Source organism: Erinaceus europaeus, chromosome 7 (genome assembly GCF_950295315.1).
Source record: "Erinaceus europaeus chromosome 7, mEriEur2.1, whole genome shotgun sequence".
Classification (NCBI taxonomy): Eukaryota; Metazoa; Chordata; class Mammalia; order Eulipotyphla; family Erinaceidae; genus Erinaceus; species Erinaceus europaeus.
In genome coordinates, this window is record NC_080168.1 from 26,445,950 (window position 1) to 26,473,499 (window position 27,550).

Consider the following 27,550-nt stretch of genomic DNA (forward strand, 5'->3'; position numbering starts at 1 on the left):
CCCCCCCTACCCCCCGCAGGTGGGGCCTAGGAACTTGAACTGTAATTTGTGTCATCAAGTAAGTTACTGCCTGGCCCCAACAACTTTACTTATTTATTTATTTAAACAATTTTCTATGTTTTTTTATTGTCTTTATCGATTGGATAGAGACAGCCAGAAATTGAGAGGGTAGGGGGAAATAGGGAGAAAGACAGAGAGACCCCTGCAGCACCGCTTCACCACTCACAAAACTTTCTCCCTGCAGGTGGGGACCAGGGGCTTGAACCCGGGTCCTGTGTATTGCAATGTGCGTGCTCAACTAGGTGTGCCACCACCCATCCCTGCTTTATTTTTAGTTGCCAAAATTTGGGTGCAATCAAGATGTCCTTCAGTAAGTGATCAGATAAAAAAAAATGACGGCACATCAGACAGCAGGATATTACTCAGTGGAAAGAAATGAAAGAGAGAGAGAGAGAGAGAGAGAGAGAGGTGAGCTATCAAGTCATGGGAAGATAATGGACAAACCATAAAATGCCTACTACTAAATGAAAGAAGTCAGTCTAGAAACACTATAGAATGCATGATTTCAAATACTTGGCACTGGAAAAGACAAAATTATGAAGAGTAAAAGGTCAGTGGTTTCCAAGGACTGGGAGGAGGCAGAGATGAATGGTGGAACAAACAGAATTTTTAGGGCAGTGAACTGATTTCATATGGTATTATCATGGCAGATAGATGTTCTTATTCATTTGTCAAAACCCACGGAATGTAGAAACCAAGAGTGAAACCTACTGCGAACTGGTCTTTGGACCGTGATGTAAGTTTATCCTGTCAGTTTATCAGCTGGAACAAGTGTACCCTTCAGGAGCAGGATGTTAATGATTCAGGAAGCTGGGGGTTAGGGGGGCAGAGTGTGTATGGGAACTCACTGTACTCTGCAGTAATTTTTACTATAAACCTAAAACCCTTCTTAAAAAAAAAAGCCACCAAGCATATTGAAAGGAAAAGGAACTATGAAACCCTTAAAAGAGAAGAAGAAAACTTCATTGCATATCCCTAAATGAAAGGAGCCAGTATGAAAAGGCTACATGCTATATTATTCCAATTATATGACATTCTGCAAAAGAAAAGGCTATAAAGAGAATAAACAGATCAGTAGAGCCAGGCTTTGGGAGTGAGGTGTGTACATGTGGGGGGGGGGGTTAGGGAGAGGGAGTCAGGAGGGAGACAGTTAAAGGAAGAACAAAGAGTCTTTAAAGTGATGAAACTATTTTATCTGGTTCAGTTCAGTGGTTACATGACAGTATTTGTCAAAACCCATTGAGCTTTACAACACAGAGAAGAGAATCCTGATGTAATGATGTGCACTATATCAACACTGGTGCATCAGTTATGATAAATGTGCCAGGCTGATACAAGATGGTGGTGATGGGAGATAAATGGAAATTCTTGGTTCTGTCTGCTCTGTAAGTCTAAAACTGCTCTATAATTCTATACATTAAATAATAGTGATGATGATAATGCTTATGGCAGTTTTGCAGAGTTTTAAAATATTATTTATGTATTTATTGTTGCATAGAGACAGAGGAAATTAAGGGGGGGAATAGAGAGGGAGAGAGATACCTGCAGTACTGCTTCACCACTCGTCAAGTTTTCCCCCTGCAGGTGGGGACCAAGGGCTTAAACCTGAGTCCTTGTGCACTATAATGTGTGCACTTAGCCAGGTGTGTCACCACCTGGGCCCTAGAGATCACCTGTTGGTAATGATAAACTAACTTTTCAGAGTGCCTTGGAGCTGCATAGCTAATATGGGCAGAAGGGTAAGTAGTCAACAAACCTTCAAAGTTATCCTCTAGCTAGAGAGAGAATGTGATGCTTGGGGTACAGAGTCCCCTTTATAGCTATTGTCAGAGAATCATGAGCCCCGGAAGGCAGCCTGGTACAGGCAGACCACCCCTCTGATTTGTTTCAATTCTGTTTTCACCAAATAATCTAAAAAAGCAAATGATAACTAAATAATAGGGTCAGGGGAACAGCATAATGGTTATGCAACATTCATTCACCCCTGAGGCTCAGAGGTCCCAGGTTCAATCCCCAACACCACCATAAACAAGAGCTAAGCAGGCTCTGGTCTCTCTGTATCATTCTCTTTGTATCTATTTCTCATTCAATAAAATAAATCAAATATAAAACAACAATGCATCCAATAATCTCCAATTTTCCTATTGTTACAACTAAGAGGAATATCTGTTACAGATGCTGCTATAACATCATCAGTCCTTTGCTAAAAAATATTTTATTTATGAGAGGGATAGGAGGAGAGAAAGAGCCAGACATCACTCTGGCACATGTGCTACTGGGATTGAACTCGGAACTCATGCTTGAAAGTCTAGTGCTTTATCCACTAAAAAATGTATATATTGGGGATCAGGCAGTAGCGAAGTGGGTTAAGTGCACATGGAAGCTCAAGGACACGGATAAGGATCCCGGTTCGAGCCCCCAGCTCCCCACCTGCAGGGGAGTCGCTTCACAAGTGATGAAGCAGGTCTGCAGGTGTCTATCTTTCTCTCCCCCTTTGTCTTCCTCCCCTTCTCTCTCGATTTCTATCTGTCCTATCCAACAACAACAACATCAATGACAACAATAAAAATAAATGACAACAAGGGTAACAAGGTCAACAGAATGGGAAAAAATGGCCTCCGAGCCCCAGCGATAATCCTGGAGGCAAAAAAAAAAAAAGTATATATTGAGAAGATGAGTAAAATGAGACCAGGCTAAGACTGAATGCCTTCTCCAAACAGTAAATGATGACTGCTTTCCTTTTTTTAAAAAAAAATATTTTTATTTATAAAAAGGAAACATTGACTAAACCATAGGATAAAAGGGGTACAACTTCACACAATTCCCACTACCAGAACTCTGTATCCCATTCCCTTCCTCGATAGCTTTCCTATTCTTTATCCCTCTGGGAGTATGGACCCAAGGTCATTGTGGGGTGCAGAAGATGGAAGATCTGGCTTCTGTAATTGCTTCCCTGCTGAACATGGGCATTGACAGGTTGATCCATACTCCCAGTCTGCCTCTCTCTTTCCCTAGTGGGGCAGGACTCTGGGGAAGCAGAGCTTCAGGACACATTGGTGGAGTTGTCTGTCCAGGGAAGTCTGGTTGGCATCATGCTAGTATCTGGAACCTAGTGGTTGAAAATAAAGTTAACATACAAAGCCAAATTGTAGACCAATCATGGACCTAAAAGCTGGAATAGTGCAGATGAAGTGTTGGGGATTCCTCCATTTTGTAGCTAGCTACTAGGCCAATTTTAGTTATATTCCAAAGAGCCTGTGGCTATACTAGTTTGCTTTTTTCTTTCTTTCTTTTTTTCCCTGAGCCTGAAATCTGATATGCAGGTGGATCCAAGTTATTGTCTGGGGAGATAATGTCATGGCTGGCAGAAGGACCAGAAAGCTGGATCAGGGAAGAGAGTAGCTCCCAAATATGGGAAAGGGGTATAAGTATTGTTGACTGTAAACCCCATCGATTTGATGTGATCTGGGGCCCATATTCAGCTTAGGAGCCTATGTGACCTCTGCATCCCTGTAGATCTGAGCTCATATTCTGTGGTCATGAGTAGGAACATTCCAAGCTGCCCCAATATCGGCCCATCTTCCTCAGGTGTAGCATAAAGTATGTTGTCCATCCTCCCTTTGGAGGATGGTACATTCTCTACCATTGTTGATCCAAGTTGAGGGCAAGGTCCTATGCGGGCCCACAAAGGGGTCTATTGTGTTGTTTCTGATAGAGATGACCAGTAACAATGGAGAGAGGGATTTATTCGACGTCTAGGTCCATCATATCTGTTTGGGAATCTCAGGAATCCCTGATTAGGACCCCAGCTGGACTGCTTTTCTGAAGAGGATTGGAAGACAGTTTCAGACTGCTTGAGATTCACCTGGATAATTCCTACTGTCTTGCTCCCTGGGACAATATTGTTTATTTACTCTAAGGTGACCACGTAGTAGAAGTGTAAGACCTTTCATCCCAATTATTTAAAAATTACTTAATTAATTATTTAAAAATTACTTATTTAAAAAATATCTTATTGGGGGTTAGGCGGTAGCACAGTGGGTTAAGCGCGCGTGGCACAAAGCGCAAGGATGGCGTGAGGATCCCGGTTCGAGCCCCCTGCTCCCCACCTGCAGGGGAGTCGCTTCACAGGAGGTGAAGCAGGTCTGCAGGTGTCTTATCTTTCTCTCCCCTCTCTGTCTTCCCCTCCTCTCTCCATTTCTCTCTGTCCTATCCAAAGACGAACAACATCAACAACGACAATAATAACCACAACAAGGCTATAACAACAAGGGCAACAAAAGGGGAAAAAATGGCCTCCAGGAGCAGTGGATTCATAGTGTAGGCACTGAGCCCCAGCAATAACCCTAGAGGCAAAAAAGAAAAAAAAAGAAAAAATATCTTATTTATTAATTTCTTATGTATTCTGGATACATATGTATTTTTGGATAGAGACAGAAAGAAAACAAGAGGAAAATAGGAAATAGTGAGAGAGAAAGAGAGACCTGCAACACTACTTTGCAGCTCATGAAGCTTTCCTCCTGCAGGTGGGGACCAAGGCTTGAACCTGGGTCCCTGTGCACTCTAATATGTACTCTCAACCAGGTGTGCCACCACTTGGCCCCACATTCAGCATTCTTGAAATATTGCTCTGAGAATGAGTTCAATGCTATCCTTAATAACTAAGGAAGAAATAAGCTTCAAGAGAAGTGATATTTTCTTCCAGAAAGTTGCTGAGTTGGCAAACGGTAAAGAGCAAGGACTGTGAGAGTTTTTGTGTTATTGTTGTTGTCCTCATTGTCCTTTTTTAAAAAAATATTTTGTTTATTTATTATCCATTGGATAGAGACAGAGAGAAATTGCGAGGGCAGAGGGAGATAGAGAAGGAGGGAGACAGAGAGACAACTTCTTCTTCTAGCATTTGCCAGAGAGACAACTGCAGCACTGCTTCACCACTTGTGAAGCTTTCTCCACTGTAGGTGGGGGCCGGTGGTTTGAACTTGGGTCCTTGTACATTATAATATGTGAGCTCAACCAGGTGCACCCCTGCCTGGCCCCCGTTTTTGCTTTTCTTTAAATCTCCACTGAACACCTTGGCCCCTACCTCTGCCCCCCAAAACAGACAACCTATAGTTTCTGTGTGGCTGTTCGGGCTTCAGACCCCATCTTCCTTCTGCTCCCCCTATCCCCACAATGTATCTCCCTTCCATATAGTTCATGCCCAATTACTTTTTACAAGGTCACCGCACCAACCTTTCTCATCACTTGGCATGAAATTGGCCCAGAACAAATGTGCAGCCAAGCAGCTGTGGTTGCCAAGAGGCTCAAGATAGCAAGACTGAAGGTGGTCAGAGGGTGGGCATGGGCCCAGACTAAAAGGCCTCAGGCAGTAAGAGCTGTCGCTTAATAGTCACAGCAGAAAATATTCATGAAGACTGAAGCCGAGCCTTTTTGTTTGTTTGTTTGGTTGGTTAGCTTTTTGCTTTTGATACTGTTTGTTTTCTAAAAGCTAGAGATTTGGGGGTTTTTTTTTTTGGGGGGGGTGCTTTTTAGTACCATTTTAGGGGTAAAAAGACACACTGCTGAATGCAAACCATTTCTTTCCATGAGTTCCTATGACTAATGTTTCAAAATGATTGGTAGACTCCTAGAACTCCTAAAATGTAAGAGGCAGATGTTTGTCACAGACCCCCTCAGATTGGATTTTATTCTACAGGAGAAAATGAAACCCGGAGCTAAAGTGCAGCATCTGAAGGCACACAGCTCACTCACGAGATGAGACGTAAATTCAGACTTACCTGCTAGGGAGGTAACTCACATGCGAGAGCACAGGACTTGGATGCTTGAAGCCCTAGAGATCCCAGGTTCAATCTCTGGCATTATCATAAACCAGAGTTGAACAGTGCTCTCATCTCTCTCTCTCTTCTTCAATCCCCTTTTAAAAACATTAATTGGGAGTTGGGCGGTAGCACAGCAGGTTAAGGGCTTGTGGCGCGAAGCTCAAGTACTGATATAAGGATCCCGGTTTGAGCCCTGCTCCCCGCCTGCAGGGGGAGTCGCTTCACAAGCGGTGAAGCAGGTCTGCAGGTGTCTATCTTTCTCTCCTCCTCTCTGTCTTCCCCTCCTCTCTCCATTTCTCTCTGTCCTATCTAACGACATCCATAACAACAACAATAATAACTACTACAACAATAAAAAACAACAAGGGCCAGTGGTCTGGGAGGTGTCGCAGTGATAAAGCTTTAAACTTTCAAGCATGAGGTCCTGAGTTCAATCCCCGGCAGCACATGTGCCAGAGTGATGTCTGGTTCTTTCTCTCTCCTCTTATCTTTCTCATTAATAAATAAATAAATAAAATCTTTTTTAAAAAAGAGCAACAAAAGGGAAAAAAATAAACAAATATAAAAAATATTAATTACTTCTCAAAATTCCAACTGTTGGGGGCCATGTGGTAGTACACCTGGTTGAACGCAAGGAGGAGAATTCAACCCCCCTAGTCCTCACCTGCAGAGGGAAACTTCCTGAATGGTGAAGCATTGCTGCAGGTGTCTATCTCCCATTTCCCTCTCAACTTCTCTCTTGTGTCTATGCAAAATAAATAAAATAAAAATATAAAATTATTAAAAAATTCAGATGGAGGGAAGTTTCACAACCGTGAAACAGTGCTGCCGGTGTCTCTCTGCCTCTCTCTCCATCTTTATCCCCCTGCCCCCTTAACTTTTCTCTGTCCTATCAAATAAAAATAAATAATAATAAAAAATTCAGACTGTCCATGTACTTGTTTTATGTTCTACCTACTATACATTGGACCATTTACTACCACAGGAAGATATCCACTGCCTCTTGCAGAATTTAGAGACTATTTTCTAAATAGCTGGAACTGAATCTATGACTAATTAGAATAAAGTGATCCATCACTTTTAACTTACCAGCTAGAATTCACTACTCCATGTCACAGTGGGCCCAAGCCCTTTTGAGTGACCACCTCAAAGAAAAGACTATTGTCTCAACTCAGTTCTCTTTGTCTAGGTGCCCACAAAAAAAAAAAAAGAAAAAAAGAAAAGAAAAAGAAAATCGCTTTACTTGGGGAAGAACAAGAGGACAAGATGAGATGAAAAGGCAGCATGTTTAAAATAGATAAAAAGAGATACTTCCCCCCCCACCCCACTACACACAATTGACCTGCAGAACTCACTGCAGCAGGATATTAAGATCAATCATGAAGATTTGTGTTTTAAAAGATTAGACATCTCCCATGCATATCATCAACAGTGAGCCTCAGTAGGATAAAAGTCATCGGGATGAAAGTTCTTAAGCTCCAGCACAGAAGTTGATCACCAACTGGGTCAGGTGAACAGAGAAAGACGTTGTCTACCCAGTTAAGATTTCACAGGAAGGCAGCTTTGGAGGTATTCCCGCCATCGCTACCATGTAATAAACTACTCCAATGCAATGGTGCAGACTTTCTCTGTGCTCATGGATGCTGTGGACCTAGGATTTCCAGAGGACTCAGCAGGGATGACTTGTCTTCACTGCTCCATCCCTGGATGGACTATGCATTGGGGGGAGTGACTTAAAGCTGGGGGCTGAAATCATCTAGAAGCTTCTTTCTGCAATGCCAGACTCTTGGTCTGGGATGATTCATAGGCTCACCTAACTGGGACTGTCAACTGGAACATCTGCATATTGGCTACAAGTGGCAGCGTCTGTCCCAAGAGGGATTATTTCAAGAAAACAAGTGTTTCAAGAGAACAGGTGGAAGCAGCATGATCTTTTAAATAAGCAATTCCTGGAAGTCCCACACTACACATGGTTCCAACATATTCTCCCCCACCCCCATCTGTCTGTCTGTCTCTCTCTCAGTTTTTTGCCATAAGAGACTTGCTACCAGATGCTCTTAACCAGGCATACCACCACCCAGCCCCATCACTGGAACTTCATATCTGTACAACTCCACTCTTACTGGTGGCCTTTTTTTTTTTTTTTTTTTAAGTTTTTCTTTCTTCAACAGAGAGTGAAAGTGATAAGAGAAATGAAAAAAAGTCATGGGGCCTGGGTGGCACACCTAGTTAAGAGCTCACATTACAGTGTGCAAGGACCCAGGTTCAAGCAAGTGAGTGGCGAAGCAGGCTACAAGTGTCTCTCTGTCTCTCTCCCTCTCTACCTCCTTCTCCCCTCTCAATTTCTGTCTCTATCCCATAATAAATATATAAATAGAATTTAAAAATAAACAAAGGAAAACCTCCACCAAACTATTAAAAAAATAATAAAAAGAAGGGAGTCGATTGCAGCACTGCTTCACCTCTCATGAAGCCTCTCCCTTGCAGGGGGTCCCTGGTCCTTGCACATGGTAACAGATGTGCTCTAACAAGAGTCAGCACCCAGATCCCAATATATTCTTTGTTCTTTTTTTTTTTTTAATTTATTTATTTTCCCTTTTGTTGCCCTTGTTGTCTTTTTATTGTTGCTGTAGTAGTTGTTGTTGCTATTGATGTCGTTGTTGTTGGATAGGACAGAGAGAAATGGAGAGAGGAGGGGAAGACAGAGAAGGGAAGAGAAAGACATCTGCAGACCTGCTTCACCTCTTGTGAAGCGACGCCCCCTGCAGGTGGGGAGACAGGGGCTCGAACCGGGATCCTTTCGCAGGTCCTTGTGCTTCAAGCCACGTGTGCTTAACCCGCTGACCGCCCGACTCCCGGAGTATATTCTTTGGATCAAAACCATCAGGAGTGTACCAAGATTTAAGCGGAGGAAAATTAGGCCTTCCAGCGTTGTGCTCCTATGGGGAAAGGTCATATCAAAACAGAACACAGGGGATGGGAAACTTTTTTTTTTTAAGAGTATATTGTCTTCAGCTGAAGCTACTCAAGACACTATCCAATTCTTCTTTTTTTTTTTTTTTTTAGTATTTATTTATTCCCTTTTGTTGCCCTTTTTGTTTTTATTGTTGTAGTTATTATTGTTGTTACTTATGTCGTTGTTTTTTGATAGGACAGAGAAATGGAGAGAATAGGGGAAGACAGAGAGGGGGAGAGAAAGACACCTGCAGACCTGCTTCACCACTTGTGAAGTGACTCCCCTGCTGGTGGGGAGCCGGGGGCTGGAACCGGGATGCTTACGCGGTTCTTGCGTTTTGTACTGTGTACGCTTAACCCGCTGCGCTACCGCCCGAACCCCGGATGGGAAACATTTTTAAGTCATCTTTGAAAAATACCATCTCCCAGAGACAGAGAGAGATGTGGGCTTACAGAGCATACAGTCTATTGTGTCTGTATGCATGGGAGCGGATACTCATAATACAATAAAATAAATTCCAGTGCAGTTATTTTCCTCACTGACTTGGGCCTGGACCCAATTCTCTCTAGTGTAAGAGCAGTTGCATCTCAAGGCCAGCAGGAAGCCCTGCTTTTGAGGTGAGAGGGAGGAGACTGTGCTCTCTCCCAGGGTTCCAGGCTTCTCAGGATGTTTTTGGGTGAAAGCTGAAATAAAATTGGGTTCTTGCTACAGAAAAAAAAAATCTTTTTTTTTTTCTTTTTACCTCCAGGGTTACTGCTGGGGATTGGTGCCTGCACTACGAATCCACTGCCCCTGGAGGCTACTTTCCCCCCCTTTTGTTGCCCTTGTTGTTTATCGTTGTTGTTATTGTTGTTAGATAGGAGAGAAATGGAGAGAGGAGAGGAAGACAGAGAGAGGAAGATAGACACCTGCAGACCTGCTTCACCGCTTGTGAAGTGACCCCCCTGCAGGTGGGGAGCCGGGGCTCGAACCCAGATTTGTGCCATGTGTGCTTAACTCGCTGTTCTACTGCCTGGCCTCCTCTACTTTTCCTTTTAATTTGCCCTTTTTTGTTTGTTTCATCTCACTAAGCTTTTTTTTCTTTTATTTTTTTAACCTCATTCATTTTCTGTCTTCTCACTAGACTGGAGTCTCCATGTATCTAGTTCCCTGCTGTAACCTCTGTGCCTTAAAGATTACAGAGTCCAAAACAGGTACTCAATAAATACTTGTTGCAAGAGCAGAGGAGTAAAGTGTTGTAACAGAAGACTAGTGAGGAAGGGTGCTGGGAGTACAAGCAGTAACAAAGAACTCAGCCTGACTGAAGTGACATTTGAGGGAGTCAGACGGTGGAGCAATGGGTTAAACGCAGGTGGCACAAAGCACAAGGACAGGTTGAGGATCCCGGTTTGAGCCCCTGGCTCCCCACCTGCTGGGGAGTCATTTCACAAGCAGTGAAGCAGGTCTGCAGGTGTCTTTCTCTCCCCCTCTCTGTCTTCCCCTCCTCTCTCCATTTCTCTCTGTCTTATCCAACAACAACGACATCAAGAACAACAACAATAAAAAAATACAGCAAGGGCAACAAAAAGGAAAATAAATAAATTTTTTTAAAAAAAGAAGTGACATTTGAGTGGGTCTTGAATGCTTTTAAAGGATGAGTAACAGCTTTTCTGGTTGGGGGGTGGGGGGAAGGAGAAGAAGGAATATATTTCTGACTTGAAATCTTCTCCAGAGACTTCCATTAGCCAAGTTTAAGTGGGCAGATACTCAGGATATCCTAAGTGCACAGACTGCGCATAGTACTTATGATGTTTTTTATTGCAAGTGGCAGAAGACACTGATCCAACTGGTTCACAAAACAAGCACTGCACTGTATCACATAACAAGAAGTCTGAGGCAGCAGAACAGGCAGCCTTGAGATCATCCTTCCTTGGTGTCAGCTCAGCTCTTGAGTGGTCACAGGATGGCTCCAGCCATGATAGGCAGCACATGCAGAAAAAGCAATCAGTACCCAACAGGAAAAAGGACTTGATACTTTGGAGTAAAATCCTTCCCACAAGCCTCCTGACATAATTAGCTCACACTGACCCATTCCCACACATGTAACTGAAAAACTGATTAGAATGTAACTGAAAACCCGATGAAAAGGGGGAGTTAGCATGATGAGGCCAGGTGAACAGACATGACTTCTTGGGACTTGAACTGGAATTTCTGCTTCCATCTCCTGAAGCTCTTGGCATATAAAAGGATAGACTTCCTCCCAAAACACAATACAGTGAAACACCAGGGTCCTTTAACTAGGGAATCAACAGTTTTATTTGCATTATTAAGCTTGGAGAAGCTTATGGTTCTATCCCCCCCTGGGGGGGGGATCACCTGGCACTTTTGCTTATCTTCTTTTCTGCTTTTGGCTCATTTTCCTTCTCCTTCTGCCTCAGTAGTCAGGTGGATAAATTGAGCACACTATGAATGAGTTATGCGGAGCCAGCACAGTTGAATCTAGTTCATTATAAAAACACATTGGTCTGTGGTCCGGGAGGTGGCACAGTGCTAAAGCTTTGGACTCTCAAGCATGAGGTCCCGAGTTCCATCCCTGGCAGCACATGTGCCAGAGAGATGTCTGGTTCTTTCTCTCTCTCTTCCTATCTGTCTCATAAAATAAATAAAATCTTTAAAAAAATATTTTAAAAAAAACATTGATCAGGGGGCTGGGCGGTAGGGCAGCAGGTTAAGAGCACATGGCACCAAGCGCAAAGACTGGCACAAGGATACCGGTTCGAGCCTCTGGCTCCCCACCTGCGGGGGGAGGGGGGCTACTTCACAAGCAGTGAAGCAGGTCTGCAGATGTCTATCTTTCTCTCCCTCTCTCTGTCTTCCCTTCCTCTCTCTGTCCTATCCAACAACAGCAGCAATGGTAACAATAAAAACAACAAGGGCAACAAAAATGGGAAAAGTGGCCTCCAGGAGCCGTGGATTCATAGTGCGGGCACCGAGCCCCAGCAATAACCCTGGAGGCAAAACAAACAAACAAACAGACAACAACAAAAACAAAACCCCATTGATCAGATATACATCCAAGTGAAAGCCTCAGTTCTTCCCTGACAGCATAGCTATGCCCTTTTGTTCAATACGTGATCTCAATTTCTTTTGTTTCACCAGAGCATTGCTCAGCTCTGGCTGATGGTAGTACAGAGAATTGAACCTGGGACTTTGGAGCTTCAGGCATAATTGCATAATCATTATGGTATCTACCCCACCCCTGTGTCTTATTAATGTGCTGAATCCTCTAGGACTCCAGGAAGTTCTCACTTGTTTCCAGCTGTACTATCATAGACACTGAGAACTGACTTTTAGGAGTCCTCCCAAAGACACTGGAAACCTCAAAATTACATATCCCCTTGCAGCTAGGATTTGGACCTAAAATAAGCTCTGTTGACCCAGTGTACTCACGAGAGACCTGGAAGACAGATGCTAAGAAAGACATTCTGTTGCTGTCTGCAGACAAGGTTTGAGAGGCATTTTGTGCCGTTGGATTCCATGTTCCATCTCAGTGTCCAGATGCCAGCTTCGAGGATGTAAATAATAGTTATAGGTGGTCCAGGAGGTGGCGTAGTGGGTGAAGCATTAGCCTCTCAAGCATGAAGTCCTGAGTTTAATCCCCAGCAGCACTAATATCTGGTTCTCATTCTCTCTCTCCCTCTCTCCTCTTATCTTTCTTATTAATAAATAAAATCTTTTCTAAAAAATAGCTAAGCACAAGTGGCGAGAAGAGCAAGGACTGGAGTAAGGATCCCAGTTCGAGCCCTTGACTCCCTACCTGCAGGGGAGTCGATTCCCAGGCGGTGAAGCAGGTCTGCAGGTGTCTATCTTTCTCTCCCTCTCTCTGTCTTCCCCTCCTCTCTCCATTTCTCTCTGTCCTATCCAACAACAATGATATCAATGACAACAATAACCACAACAACAATTAAAAAAAAATAAAACAAGGGCAACAAAAGGGAAAATAAAAAAAAATAGCTGTAGGAGCAGTATCATTACCCTGATTTGTGGAACAATTACCATAGTAGGCCCTCAAAAAAAAGTACAGCCCTAAGTAGCCCCTGATTTCTGTCCTTCCAACAACTTTGTAAGCTCATGCTTAACTGTCAGTATTACATCCTTCTTTGCTTGTAAGACCTAGAGTTGAGGGGCGGGGCAGTGGCACTCCCAGTCAAGTGTATATGTTACCATGCTTAAGGATTTAGGTTCAAGCCCCTGGCCCCCCACCTGCAGGGGAAATTTTCATGAGTAGTGAAGCAGGGCAGCAGGTCTCCTTCTTTCTCCCTATCTTCCTTTTCTATCTGTCTTTATCCAAAGAAATAAATGATAATAAAAGGTGAAATACCTACAGTGGTTCCTATTTCCTGTGTTGAGCCTGACAGACAGATGACTTTCAATCTTCCAGGCACTGCCTGTCTTTTCGGAGCTACCTGACTGGGTTGGGTGCCTCCCTTATGCTTCTAGAATGCTCTGCCAGGTAAGTGTATGACTCGTCATCTTTCCCCTTGCACCTGTGCTTCAATATTTGCTGAACAGAAGCTTCTTTGGCCTGATAGCAGGAAGGTTCCGAGCTAAGGGTGATTCCTCCCCACCCTACACCTGATCTGCAAAATCCAAAGAGCAGATTCACTCAAGACCTACCTGGGTTCTAAAGGAATCTAGAACATTCTGTTTCTCCACACTTTTGGCTTCTTTTTTTTCTTTCTTTTTAAAAAATTTTTTAAATATTTATTTATATCTATTTTCCCCTGTTTGTTGCCCTTGTTGTTTTCTATTGTTGTTGTAGTTGTTATTGTTGGATAGGACAGAGAGAAATGGAGAGAGGAGGGGAAGCCAGAGAGGGGGAGAGAAAGACAGACACCTGCAGACCTGCTTCACCGCCTGTGAAGCGACTCCCCTGCAGGTGGGGAGCTGGGGTGCTCAAACCGGGATCCTTACACTGGTCCTTGTGCTTTGCGCCACGTGCACTTAACCCTCTGTGCTACTGTCGACTCCCACACTTTTAGCTTCTACACACAGGAGAACATATGAAACTATAGATTTGGCCTGATCCTCCACATAAAAGATGCAAAGGAATAAGGGAAGTTACTTCTCTCAAAACTTACCATGTAGTTCTCAGTAGTCCATACTCCTGACCTACATCAAAGTCTGAAACTGAAGGTCTGTAACCTTATGCAACAAGTTGCCTAATGTGAGCTTTAGTTTTTCTCATCAATAAAATGGGAATATTACGGTATTCCAGGGGACAAAAGAGATTTGGGGGCCAGGGTAATGGCACACCTGGTTGAGCACACACATTACCATGCTCAACGATCTGGGTTCAAGGCCCCAACCCCCAGCTGAAGGGGAGGTTTGGGGGGGTGGGGAAAGTTCACAAGCTGTGAAGCACTGGTGCAGATGCCTCTCTTTATCTTTCTATCTCTATCTCCCCTTTCCCTCTCAACTTATCTGTTATATCAAAATAAATAAATGAAAGGTTTTAAATAACCGAAAAAAGAAATGACACAGTTATTACAGCCATCATTGTTTTTTTGTTTGTTTTGTTTTTATTTATTTAGCTATTTTAATTTTTAAAATTTATTTACTTTCCATTTTGTTGCCCTTGTTGTTTAACATTGTTGTGATTATTGATGTTGTTGTTGTTGGGCCATCATTGTTTTTAATATATGGTGCCACACTCCTATTGTTTTGTACAGATCTTCCTTCAACTCAAACTCACATACAATTAGCCTTGAAAGCACTCCTTTTTGTACTTTCTTCATAGATGTTCCATTTTTCCAAACTAATGTAATTAACCTTTTGTGTAGATAATCCAGTAAGACCCAGACTTGGGACTGTCCCAAAGAAATACCAAAAGGAACCAATGCCAGTAGTTTCTAGTCACAGCTGAAAACCAGAATCAACCAGAGACATAAAAACAAAACAGCCACAAAAATAAGGCATAGGGCCCTCGGATTTCACAAGATTCAAATGTCAGCATTTCTTAAAGCTCCCCTGGTGACTGTAATGTGCACCTGAAAGCAACTGCTCAATATAGGAAAGATTAGCACTTCCATTACCTCAGGAGGGTGGGGAGGAATGGATGCTTTTACTTTTCTATAATCTCCACCACGGTGGGGAAGGGCAAGCACAATAGGTCATAGTTGAATTATTCTTTTTATAACATGAACAAGACATTCTCATTATGGACCTAGATAAATGTCTCTTCATTTTAATCCTGTGCTTAGTGTCTTGGTTTCATAGTGGTATCTGATCTGGTGAGAAGTGATCAGAAATACTCTCAGACATATACAGACTGAGTCTGGAAATATCTGTGAGGGAGACATATTGATGTACAGGTGTCTGCTCTGTACCAGCTCTGTGCAAGCTTACACGCTAATGCCTATTGGATGTACTTTGATCTTGGGCAAAAGCAATGATGCCTGGAAATTAGCATGGAAATTTGACTAATATCTAAATGTGGAAATAGCTAGCTGGTGGAGCAGAGAGTGTGTTAAGACACAAAGTACATCTAAAAGTGCATTTTCCCCAATTCCTAAATTAACATATAAGGAAAGTATAAAAGATTGGGGAAGCAGAAAAACAGAATTGGCTTAGCGGAAGTCAGGCATGTTTCTAAGCTGCTCACCATCTAACTCTGTTTACTCCTCACTACAAACCCTATAAGTTGTGGCTGTATTTTATAGATGAGGGACGAGAAACCAGGACTACTAGATGACTTGGTTCTAGGTGTTTCATCAAAGTTTGGGACTATTAGTATTTAACAAAGTGTGGTCAGTCTCAGACACACACACACATACACACACACACACACACACAGAGAGAGAGACACCCCTTAAAGACTAGATGCCAGTTGCTAAAGTTTAAAAAAGCTAATCTCAGTATTTATTGAAGGTATTTTTTTTTTTGCCTCCCGGGTTATTACTGGGGCTCAGTACCTGCACCATGAATCCACTGCTCCTGGAGGCTACTCCTCCCCCCCCCTTTGCTACCCTTGTTGTTTTATCGTTGTTGTGGTTATTATTATTGTTGTAATTGGTGTTGTTGTTGTTGGATAGGACAGAGAGAAATGGAGAGAGGTGAGGTAGACAGAGAGGGAGAGAGAAAGACACCTGCAGACCTGCTTCACCGCTTGTGAAGCGACCCCCCCTGCAGGTGGGGAGTTGGGGGCTCCAACCAGGATCTTTACGCTGGTCCTTACGCTTTGTGCCATGTGCACCTAACTGTTGCACTACCACCCGACCCCCTTTATTGAAGATTTTTATGGACAAGCTTGAATATCAAGATGTCAAAGAATATAGAAAGGTTACCTGTCCTTTCAATTCTTATAGCACTGAACTCTTAAGCATCTTACCGGAATAATGCATGCACAAAATCAACAAAAGGCTAGTAAGATATCAATTGTTGTAACTATTCCCTAATGAAAAATATAAAAAGAACACTATAGCACTTTTGGAACGTCACATAGTTACAAGATGGAATGTTTAGTTTTGTTCTCTATTTTTTCAGCATGTGCACTTAACCTGCTGTGCTATCGCCCGGATCCCTATTTTTTCATAAATAATTAAACAGAACTTGGGGCCAGGGGAGAGATGCATAATGGTCATGCAGAAAGACTCACAACCCTAAGGCTCCAAGGTCCCAGGTTCAAGCCCCTGCACTGCCCTTAACCAGAATGGAGTTCTGGTAAAAACAAACACACATTCTTTGGGGCACAATTTGAGTTGAATTTCAAGAATCCACCTATGTAAAAATGTTTAATATGGTAGAGTATCTTCAACTGAGAAATCTGATGTCTATGAATGGATGTGAGTGGAGATAGACATAAACTAAGAGGATAGAATACTTGGTAACAATGGTCGGTCTTTAGAACAGCGGGTTAAGAAACTCGAGGACCTGTGTAGGGATCCCGTTAGAGTCCCCAACTCCCCACCTGTAGGGGGGTTGCCTCACAAGAGGTGAAGCAGGTCTGCAAGTGTCTATCTTTCTTTCCCCATCTCTGTCTTCCCCTCCTTTCTCCCTTTCTCTCTGTCCTATCCAACAACAACACCAATAACAACAACAGTAATAACAACAATGATAAAAACAAGGGCAACAAAAAAGGAAAATAATTAAAATATTTTTTAAAAGAATACTTGACAACGTCCCAAATTCTTAGAAATTGCATTCTCAACATAATTCAGTGTTTTTTTAAAATCTTATTGTTTAGTGAATTCTGATGTAGGAGAATAAGTTTATTTTTACCCTTTTCTTGAACTAAATAAGTAACTTCAAGCAAGTCAGTATGGCACCAGTTTCATCTAATTATTGTGAGGATTCAAAGAGCTAACGTGAATGAATTATTCAGCACCATACCTATCACAAGTCAAACGGTCAGCATATTTTAATCTACCTCTGAATTGAGACAATCTTTGTAAAAGAAAAATAAGTCAAAATCAAAATCATGTGCAAATACAATGTAAAGCAAGCCTCCTTTTAACAAAGTTTTCTGCTGATATTACTTCTGTTTATTAGAGATCTCCAGGCAAAAAAAAACATTTCACTGTTGATTAAGAAGACAGAGTTTTACAGACCAGCAGATAACATCCTTTGAGTCAGAACCAAGTGAAATAACACAAGTATTTTGGCTAAATTCCAATGCGAGTGATTAACATTCTCTAACTTCAAATAATTTTTATTATTAGCCAACACTTGTCCATCCTTTTAATATGCACACTGCATAAAGGGCACAGAATGAAACAGCCCTCCCTTGGCATGCTTACACCGTGCACATACTTTCCACTGAAGGTTTCCGTTTCTTTTTGACTGTTACTCCATTTCAGCTCCCACTACTTCTAAACTGTGGGATGCTCGCTGACCCAGAGAGCCTAAAAACAAGAGGTCAAACATGAGCACCTGTAGAATTCCAAGGAGTTTGTGGTCTGGAAGGTGGTATAGTGGATCAAGCATGGACTCTCAAGCATGAGGTCCTGAGTTCAATCCCCAGCAACACATGTACCAGAGTGATGTCGGGTTATTTCTTTCTTTCTGCCTATCTTTCTCACTAATGAATAAATAAATAAAATCTTTAAAAAAAAAAAAAAAGAATTCTAAGGAGTTCATGATGTAACACACATGTAATGTTTTTATTAGTAGTTATGATGCTTGTGAAGTGAGAGATAAGTATGCCCTTAAACTTGGACTTTAAGATTTTTTTAAATATATTTTTATATTTATCTCCCTTTTGTTGCCCTTGTTGTTTTTCATTGTTGTTGTAGTTATTATTGTTGTTATTGTTGTCGTCATTGTTAGATAGGACAGAGAGAAATGGAGAGAGGAGGGGGAGACAGTGGGAAAGAGAAACCTGTAGACCTGCTTCACCGCCTGTGACGCGACCCCCCCCTGCAGGTGGGGAGCCCGAGGCTAGAACCGGGATCCTTAACCACGGTCCTTGCGCTTTGTGCCACCTGCGCTTAACCTGCTGCGCTACCGCCCGACTCCCGGACTTTTAAGATTTTTAATACACATTTTCTTTGTTATTACCCACCAAATCTTCTTGATAAGCAAGGAGATATGGGAGAGAGGGCTGTTCTGTAATTTATTCTCAATCTCTGCAAATGTAATCTATGATGGAAGGACAATGACCAGTTTATTTCAACCCTTCAGTCCAGTTCTATGTCCTCAGGCCCCTTCTCTTTTAGCCTTCTTCCCAGTGGAAGGCAGGGTGGGTGAGATGGGAACAATTCAAACCCTCTTTGTAAGCGTGTGAATGAATTTCAAGTATGCTAAACACCTCACTCAGTCTTCCAGTCTAATTAGAACACGTAGAAAAGAGGCATTTTCAGGACATTTCAAACTTGCAGCATAAGAACCCATCTGGAGAGCGCCCTGTGTGTGCCCGCACTCGGGGCGCCCGCCCAACCAACAGGTCCAGCCCAGCAGGATGGGGAGCCCAGGACATAAAGGAGCGCGCATCTAAGCCGTGGGATGTTTCCAAAAGGGGGAGGGGGGAGGCAGAGGCGCTCTGTCCAGCTCAGAACCCACGCGGTTTCTCTGAGGGGCACTGCGGACCAGCCTGAGATAGTAAATCTCCGTCTGATTAAGGATGAACATTTCTCGAGTTTTCCAAAGACTGAAAAAAAAAAAATCACTTGTCATAACAGTTAACGATTTTTTTTTTTTTTTAAAGCAAAGTCTGAAACCTGAGAGATAGTGGTAGTATAATGTGGTGGAGGGAGGGACACAACACTGTGGATGCCGCGGTGCACCTGAAACCTACTTGGGTTCGAACCCCGAGCTTGCCACTTGAATGCCTAGTATGTGCCAAGAGCACATAGAATACCGCGAAGAACAATAATGTCCAGGTGGCGCGGCTGGGTTGCAAGGAGCCCCTCCCTCAAAAGTACTGCGCAAAGAAGTCGGGGGTCTTGTATTAAGATGCAAACGACGACTGTGCCATCCGGCACACAGCCGGGGCTTAATCACCATGCTCGCTTCTCTGAACGTTGACTCATCCGGTTATCAGGACAGCGAAAAGGGCAGACAGGTGCCAAAATTAATACTGATTCTTTGAGCAATTTCTTTTAGACAAGCGCCAGAGTCCGTAAGGATGCTTAGATGCAGAGAGAAGGTCTGATGGGACCCCTAGAAGTCAAGATTCAAGGGCTAGGACATTACAGGAAAGTGACTCCAAGCCTGGGCGCACGCTGAGAACTCCGTGGCGATTTCTAACCGGGCTTTCCCGCTCCGGGTCCCCAGCAGGGTCGTTAGCATTCGCCCCGCCTCCATCGCTTCCAGGCGGGCGATTGGTCGAAGCTCCGCGGCGACCCGCTCCGGGTTGCAGGCGGGGCCGAAGGGCGCCCCGGGAGAGGCCGGAGCCGGCGGGCAGTGGGCGGGGACGCGCCGGGAGCGCGGCGGGGCGGCCGGCTGAGGTGCCCCAGTGCGAGGGGGCGGGCCGGAGTGGGGCCGGGGCGGGGCCTCCCGCCGGGCATTAGAGGCAGGTGACCCGGGCGGGGCGGGAGAGGCCAGTCCGACCGCGGCCGTGACTCCTTCGCCGCCGCCGCCATCGTCGCGCGCAGTTCTGTACCCTCCGGAGGTGGGCGACTGGGTGCGAGTGCGCGGAGGAGGAGCCGAGCTGGGCGCGCCCGGGGAGCGCCGCCACCGGCCCCGGGAGTCCGCTGGAGCGCGGAGCCCCCTGCAGGGGAGGAGGCGAGCGGCGGCGGGGCGCACCATGCAGTCCTGGCGGGGCAGTCGCGGGCTGCTGGCCGGGCTCTGAGGCTGCAGGGTCGGCCGGGCGCTGCACTCCGCCTCTCTCCCGCTCAGGTGTGGCCGGGGGCGCTAGCCCTCCGCCCAGCTCCCGCTGGAACGCACGGCCTTGCCTTGCCCTATCCCGTCCGGACCATGCGGGGGGACCCGGAGGAGAGGGCGAGCGAGCTACCTTTGGCGACGACGTTCGGGGGGCGACCTCTCTGAGACGCCCCCCACCTGCTGCCATGTGCCGCCGCCTCGGGAACCAAGCCTCTCGCCAAACTTTCCCGGCGCTCGCTGGGCTCGGAGCCGCGAACTGAACGCGTGTCCCAGGCACGGAGCACTCGGGCTGGCGGCGGAGTCTACTTGTCGGAATCCACGGAGGTGAGAGCCCGCGCCTTCCTCCCCTTCTCTCTCTCTTTTTCTGGAGACGGGACGTTCAGACCTCGGGGTACAGCCTGGGGGGGGGGCAGCAGGAACGGGAGGCAGTAAGTGCGTTCCAGGAGTTGGAGTGGGAGAAGTTAATAGATTTTGGAAGCCGCTTGCAGGAGGGAACTGAACCTCTGACACCCCTCTAATTGTAAGTGGTTGTATTTCCCCCCCCCCCTTTCTTGTTCTTTCCTCCCTACTTTCATCTCTAGAGAGGACTTTTCCCCGAGATCGGACCCCTAACCGCCCCTCTCCAGCCATACTCAGACAAGAGCCCAGCGCTGCCGGCAGTTTATCTTTGGACTGATTGCTTTGAGAATCAAGAACCAACAGGTTGCAAGTCCCCGGCGCCACACACAAGTCCTGGGACAGGGGAGCTCCGGCTCGGGTTCCCCGGCTTGCGCTGGCCCCGCGCGGGCTGCGGGGGCGCGGGGAGCGAGGGGGCTATGGCTCGGCCTGACCCATCCGCGCCGCCCTCGCTGCTGCTGCTGCTCCTGGCGCAGCTGGCAGGCCGGGCGGCCGCCGCGTCCAAACCCCCGGTGTGCCAGGAAATCACCGTGCCCATGTGCCGCGGCATCGGCTACAACCTGACGCACATGCCCAACCAGTTCAACCACGACACGCAGGACGAGGCGGGCCTGGAGGTGCACCAGTTCTGGCCGCTGGTGGAGATCCACTGCTCGCCGGACCTGCGCTTCTTCCTGTGCTCCATGTACACGCCCATCTGCCTGCCGGACTACCACAAGCCGCTGCCTCCCTGCCGCTCGGTGTGCGAGCGCGCTAAGGCCGGCTGCTCGCCCCTCATGCGCCAGTACGGCTTCGCCTGGCCGGAGCGCATGAGCTGCGACCGCCTCCCGGTGCTGGGCGGGGACGCCGAAGTCCTGTGCATGGATTACAACCGCAGCGAGGTCACCACGGCGCCTCCCAAGTCCTTCCCGGCCAAGCCCACCCCCCCTGGGGTGCCAGCCCCCGGGGGTGAGTGCACCAGCGGGGGACAGTCGGTGTGCAAGTGCCGGGAGCCCTTTGTGCCCATCCTGAAGGAGTCGCACCCGCTCTACAACAAGGTCCGGACGGGCCAGGTGCCCAACTGCGCCGTACCTTGCTACCAGCCCTCCTTCAGCCCTGACGAGCGCACGTTCGCCACCTTCTGGATCGGCCTGTGGTCTGTGCTGTGCTTCATCTCCACCTCCACCACGGTGGCCACCTTCCTGATAGACATGGAGCGCTTCCGCTATCCGGAGCGGCCCATCATCTTCCTGTCCGCCTGCTACCTGTGCGTGTCGCTGGGCTTCCTGGTGCGCCTGGTCGTGGGTCATGCCAGCGTTGCCTGCAGCCGCGAGCACAGCCACATCCACTATGAGACCACGGGCCCGGCGCTGTGCACCGTCGTCTTCTTGCTGGTCTACTTCTTCGGCATGGCCAGCTCCATCTGGTGGGTCATCCTGTCCCTCACCTGGTTCCTGGCGGCTGGCATGAAGTGGGGCAACGAGGCCATCGCGGGCTATGCACAGTACTTCCACCTGGCTGCGTGGCTCATCCCCAGCGTCAAGTCCATCACCGCGCTGGCCCTGAGCTCGGTGGACGGGGACCCGGTGGCCGGCATCTGCTATGTGGGCAACCAGAACTTGAACTCGCTGCGGGGCTTCGTGCTGGGCCCGCTGGTGCTCTACCTGCTGGTGGGCACCCTCTTCCTGCTGGCGGGCTTCGTGTCTCTCTTCCGCATCCGCAGCGTCATCAAGCAGGGCGGCACCAAGACTGACAAGCTGGAGAAGCTCATGATCCGCATCGGCATCTTCACGCTGCTCTACACGGTGCCTGCCAGCATCGTGGTGGCCTGCTACCTGTATGAGCAGCACTACCGGGAGAGTTGGGAGGCTGCGCTCACCTGCACCTGCCCGGGCCCGGATGCCGGCCAGCCGCGCGCCAAGCCCGAGTACTGGGTGCTCATGCTCAAGTACTTCATGTGCCTGGTGGTGGGCATCACGTCAGGGGTCTGGATTTGGTCGGGCAAGACGGTGGAGTCATGGCGGCGCTTCACCAGCCGCTGCTGCTGCCGCCCGCGACGGGGCCACAAGAGCGGGGGCGCCACGGCCACCGGGGACTACGCGGAGGCGAGCGCGGTGCTCACGGGCAGGACCGCGCCCCCCGCCGCCTACCACAAGCAGGTGTCCCTGTCGCATGTGTAGGGGACCGGCAGCCGGGGGAGGGGGGTTTTGTTTTGTGCGGTCGCTTTGCCAAGGTCACTTCCGTTTACAACTTCATGGTGCTGATGTCCTCTCCTGGGGCGCCTTGGTGCAAGGGCAGAGTTGGGTGTAGTTTCAAGGAGGAGGCCCTGTCCCGGGAGTTCTCCAAGGGGCTCAGCTCTCATATATTCTAGTTTGCGTTTCTTAACTGCCTTGGGGTGGGAGGGAGGCCCCCCCTTTTTAATTTATATGTATTATTTCCCCCCCCCCCTTAATTTTAAGCTTTGTTGCATTTTAGCAACAAAATGTACCTTTGCTTTGGGGCTGTACGATCCTAACGCTGACATTATAATCAAAGTCCACATGGTTCAGGTTTCTTGGAACTGTGTGATCTCATTTGGGAAACTTTATTTCCTGTCCTTGTGTCTTTGAAGCAAAAAATGTGAAGGGTGAGAGTTTGGGCCGGTGGAACTGGGCAACCACCTGCTGTAGTTTTTCCAACTTGTTTCTCCTTCACTGCTTTGAGGTGTTGAGATGTTTTAAGGTGAGCTGCTTGTACCTGTTTATACTTAGGGGAACTATAGACGCTGAAGTCAGGGGAAACCCCAAGTTAAACCAAGGGAGGGGGTGCCTAAGGTAGCTAGGTCCTCCCCAGAGTGGCAAGGTTAAGGGAATGCTTTACATTCATCCTAACTTTCTTTAGGAAGCTTCTGTTTATTTTCTGTAGTACTTGTAATCCTTTTCATTCTTTTTTTTTTCCTTCTTCTAATTTAGATAGGATAGAGAAATTGAGAGGAGGGGGGAGATAGGAGGAAAGAAAGACACTTGCAGACCTCCTTCACTTGTGAAGTGGATGTTCACCCGTCCCCTCACCCCCACAGTTGGGGAGTGGGGGCTGGAACCCGGGCCCTTGCTCTTGGTGGTATGTGTGCCATACCACCAAGACTGGGTGCGCCACCACCTGGTTCCCTAATCGTTTTTATTCTTAGCAGTGCTGTTGTGACTTGAAAAAGAGGTAGCACCATAGAGTGTCCTGTCTAAATATTAGTAATAGTGACACGCTAAGGGATGGTGGTTAAATTCTAAACTGGGAAGAGGGCAGCTTTGAGACAAAGAAGTGGGTAGTTTGAAATTGACTTCTGCGACCCTGATATATATAAAGAAGTTGTTATAATTTGGTAAAGATTAACCCACTAACTACTTCTGTAAGTACTTAGTGATAGCTGCTGAAAGGCACTTGTTTATTTTTAGGTTTAAGGACTAAAATGGATAGACCTCCAGTAATTAAGAAAATTTCCAACACTTATCTGCCCCACCTCCCCCCCTTCCTACCTCCTTTATCATGTTAAACAGTTCTTTTGCTTTCCTTATTCCTCCTCTCCTGGTGAGCTGTGATTAGAAACCACACCCCCTTTGAATGAGGTGCTCAAACTGGGGGAGGGGGGCTGGTTACCTGTGAACAAACATTGGCATTAAGGAAGGAAAATAAGTGTCTGTGGACTTTGGACTAGCTTAGTCAGATATTCCAAAAGCAGTGACACTGTTCTTTGCAGTCTCTGAAAACAAATGAGACCCATAACACACCTGCATCAGTTTGTACAATGTGAATCAGTACGCTGCATCTGCATGAGGAAAGGTCCTTGTCTCCCCACCCCCACTCCAATGTATTTTTTTTTCTCCTAAGAAAATGTATATGTTGATGAGCACACATCTGTTGTTAGAAAACTGTTTGCTTTCCTAATCCGTTAACCATTCCTTCACTCCTATGAAGGACTGATAACTTATTGATGGGTACAGGGGGGCAGAGAAGAGCACTTTCTTGACTATTAGAAAATGGTTTGCTTTTCCTAACCTCTTGAACCATTCATTCATGGAGAGTGTGAGGCCATTACTAGGGAAGGGGGGTGACTGTGCTTTAACCAGCAAAATGCTAGTGACCAGGACTGAGTGGGGATGGAACTTGGGAAGCTAAAGTGGCCATAGCAATTAAATTGTGAAAATACCTCCCTAAGAAAAACAGATCTAGGCATTTGCACTTCATTGATACCAAAACTGCAAAAGATTTAAACCCAGGCCAGCTTTTCCTTTCTGAATATTAAGTCAACAAATGCATAAAAAAATTAAATGATGGGGCCCGAAGCCTGGTGTTAAAATTCTAAACATTTTCAAAAAGCTATTTACATTTATACATAGCTTTTACACACTCACCCTTTGAATTAAAATTTCAGTGACTTTAACAAAACCTAATACACACATCTGTAAACCTTGTTGCATATTGTATCCCCGTGTGATTCAGGAACTACTTCTTAGGACACCGAAGTAAACCTGCCAGTCTGAGAGCCAGTTTCTCTTCTGTTTTTCTATTATAGATCTTTTCTCTTCACCTTGACTTCTTCCCTCATTTAGTATGTCTTCCCAGAAAAGTACATGAATTATTTTGCCTAAATTAGGCTGCTCCCCATCCTTTGCGGAGGAATACTAGGCCAAGGAGAGACAATCTAAGTAAAATTTGGGGTTACTAGTTCTAGGCCATCTCTTTAATGTCATTCTCTATTCTCACTATCCCCTTTCCCTTTCTTCCCTCAGAGACAAAGCCCACCTGTTTCCTTAACATCTTAACTATTATCAGTCACCCCACCTCCTACCCAGGTGAGCAGCTGAATCTATTGATGGTCACTCCCTTCTAAAAATACACTGTTTTTCTCCTGGCTTGAATTTTAAAATATACAAACAACTCATGTGAAAAGTTATAAAATGAAAGTTTGTCGGGGAGGCTGAGCAGCTTCCTTCACGCCAGTTCTTGTGAAGAGAAGACCTAGACCTCAGTTTGAGTGCACATTACAATTCCAGTCCATCCCTTTCACAGTTAAGTGATTTTAAGTGATGTGTCACTTCAGATATTAGGGGGTGAAGATTTAGATGGTTGTTGAGGAAATCATGTGGTCAAGACATAAAGAAAAATGTTATGATTTCCCTCATAGTTTTAAGTTCTCTAAATTAGCTGAAAATAGTTTTTCTTGGTGCCTTATTGATTTATCCTTATAAGCCTTTGTCATATTCTCATGCAGCCATTTCCAGTATTTGTGTGTGTGTGTAATTGTGCATATGCACAAGCTGAAGTAATGTGCCAACAGTACTGTATCAAAGTTGGTATCATTAGGCCATTTCCTTCGGTCCAGGGCTACACTAATCCTGAAATTGGTGTCACCTCATGGATCCCACACCAAACCTCAGTAACAGCATCTGTGACCTGCACTTTCAAGTACAGAATAGAAACGCCAGAGCTAGGAATCAGAGTTATATATTTAGTGACCTGTAACTCTGCTATAGAGGCTTCTCTCACTTTTGTGCTCTAACAAGAAGTCCAAGATGGGGTCAAAGGGACGAAGGGTTGAATAACTGCTTCCTAATCAAATGTGGCCAGCAGGACAGAACATCACACATCTAGGTGGGCCGTGAGGTACGGTGAATGAAAACTATGCCCTTTCTTGCCTCCACTGTCCAGTCCAATGATCCTGGGAAAGAAATGTGCCTGGGCTGGAAAGGGGGGTTCTAAAAGAAAAAGCTACCGAGATATTAAAGCAGGGTGAAGGATAGCAGGGTATGTGTTACTAAGTAACCCAACTCAGAACTCTCAAAAAGCTTCTAGTAGCTTGATGACAATGATGGGACTTGTTTCATCCAGGCTAATATCTGTGGTACATCATTTTAAGATACTTCATGTTGCAAACTGTATGTATAATAATGTATGTGTTGTGGGTATGTATATACATAATATATATTATATATGAGAGATTTAGTGACTTTTGATACGGGTTTGGTGCAGGTGAATTTATTACTGAGCCAGATGAGGCACATACCGAGTCAGTAGCTCCACGTCCAGGGCAATTCAGTTCTTCTTCTGATTTTCATAGATGTGTAGTGCCTATCTCATACAGTACCCTCACTGTCATGGCAAATCCAGAACTCATACATCAAGAGCCAGCGATATTGTGTTTGTAGACAATCAACTTGAATTTCTACATTATTACTGGCAGATAATTTATCATTCTGCATCCATAACGCTAACACTGAGGAAACCCTGAGCATCTTGCTAGTCTTTGGTTTGGTTTTGTTCTTGGAAGTAAGCGGAAGAGCAGTTGTATGTGGTTGTTAAGTCTCAACTCGACTTGCTGACACTATTTCAAAAACTTTTGTATGTATTATATATGTGGGGAGGTAAAATAATGGCTTGAGATTTTTATCAAATATGAAGAGTAGCTATTTATGAAAAGCAAAGAAATGTCTATTTTTGTTTCTTTGTTCCCAGTTGATGTAGATAAATTTTAAGGTGCATTAAAGCAGTGATAAAGAAAATAAAAAGATGCTGTATTTTTCTTTCTCATGCTTTCTGAAGAATACACTTTTCTCAGAGCATCTGAGGAGATACAGGGATTCTAATTTCATAATCAGAATTCTGAAATGTACTTATAAGTGGCAACACTTTTAATTAATAAAATCAATCTTCCTGTCACCAGAAACAAAATGAAAGAAGTTTGACTTGAATATACCTCAAAGCTTTTTCCTGCTGACCCTGTGACTGTTTTATGATTTATTTGAAGTAAAAAAGGAACTGCACAGAAGAACAGACACACTGAGACGGTACTGTATTTTCGCAGCTCTCTGTATTCTGCTGAACCTATCAGATCTATTTGTGCTGCCAATCTGTTTTTCTGGTTGAGGGCAGGAACTCCCCCAACTCTATCAATCAGTGATCAGATCCACAGCTTGGTATCCCAGATAAAAGGGTATGCGGTCGTGCGTCCGATAGTTTGGACAGATGCTAACCGGAGACAGTATTGTCAGAGTGCTTTCAAAGTGGC

The 27,550-nt window shown here is 45.5% G+C and overlaps 1 protein-coding gene across 3 annotated transcripts; it reads left to right on the forward strand.

The window, feature by feature from the left end:
• The first annotated feature begins 20,338 nt into the window (after window positions 1-20,338).
• FZD5 (frizzled class receptor 5) lies at window positions 20,339-27,295 on the forward strand. Of its 3 annotated transcripts, XM_060194029.1 has the most exons (4): window positions 20,339-20,460; window positions 20,718-22,670; window positions 25,275-25,337; window positions 27,206-27,295. In XM_060194029.1, the coding sequence occupies exons 2-3, from the start codon at window positions 20,952-20,954 to the stop codon at window positions 25,305-25,307; spliced, it is 1,752 nt and encodes a 583-aa protein (XP_060050012.1). In that variant the 5' UTR covers window positions 20,339-20,460; window positions 20,718-20,951; the 3' UTR covers window positions 25,308-25,337; window positions 27,206-27,295. The 3 variants fall into 3 exon arrangements, with proteins under 3 accessions (XP_060050012.1, XP_060050011.1, XP_007520245.1); XM_060194028.1 differs by lacking the exon at window positions 27,206-27,295 and having other exon boundaries at window positions 25,275-27,029; XM_007520183.3 differs by lacking the exon at window positions 27,206-27,295 and having other exon boundaries at window positions 20,718-27,029.
• The last annotated feature ends 255 nt before the right edge of the window (window positions 27,296-27,550 follow it).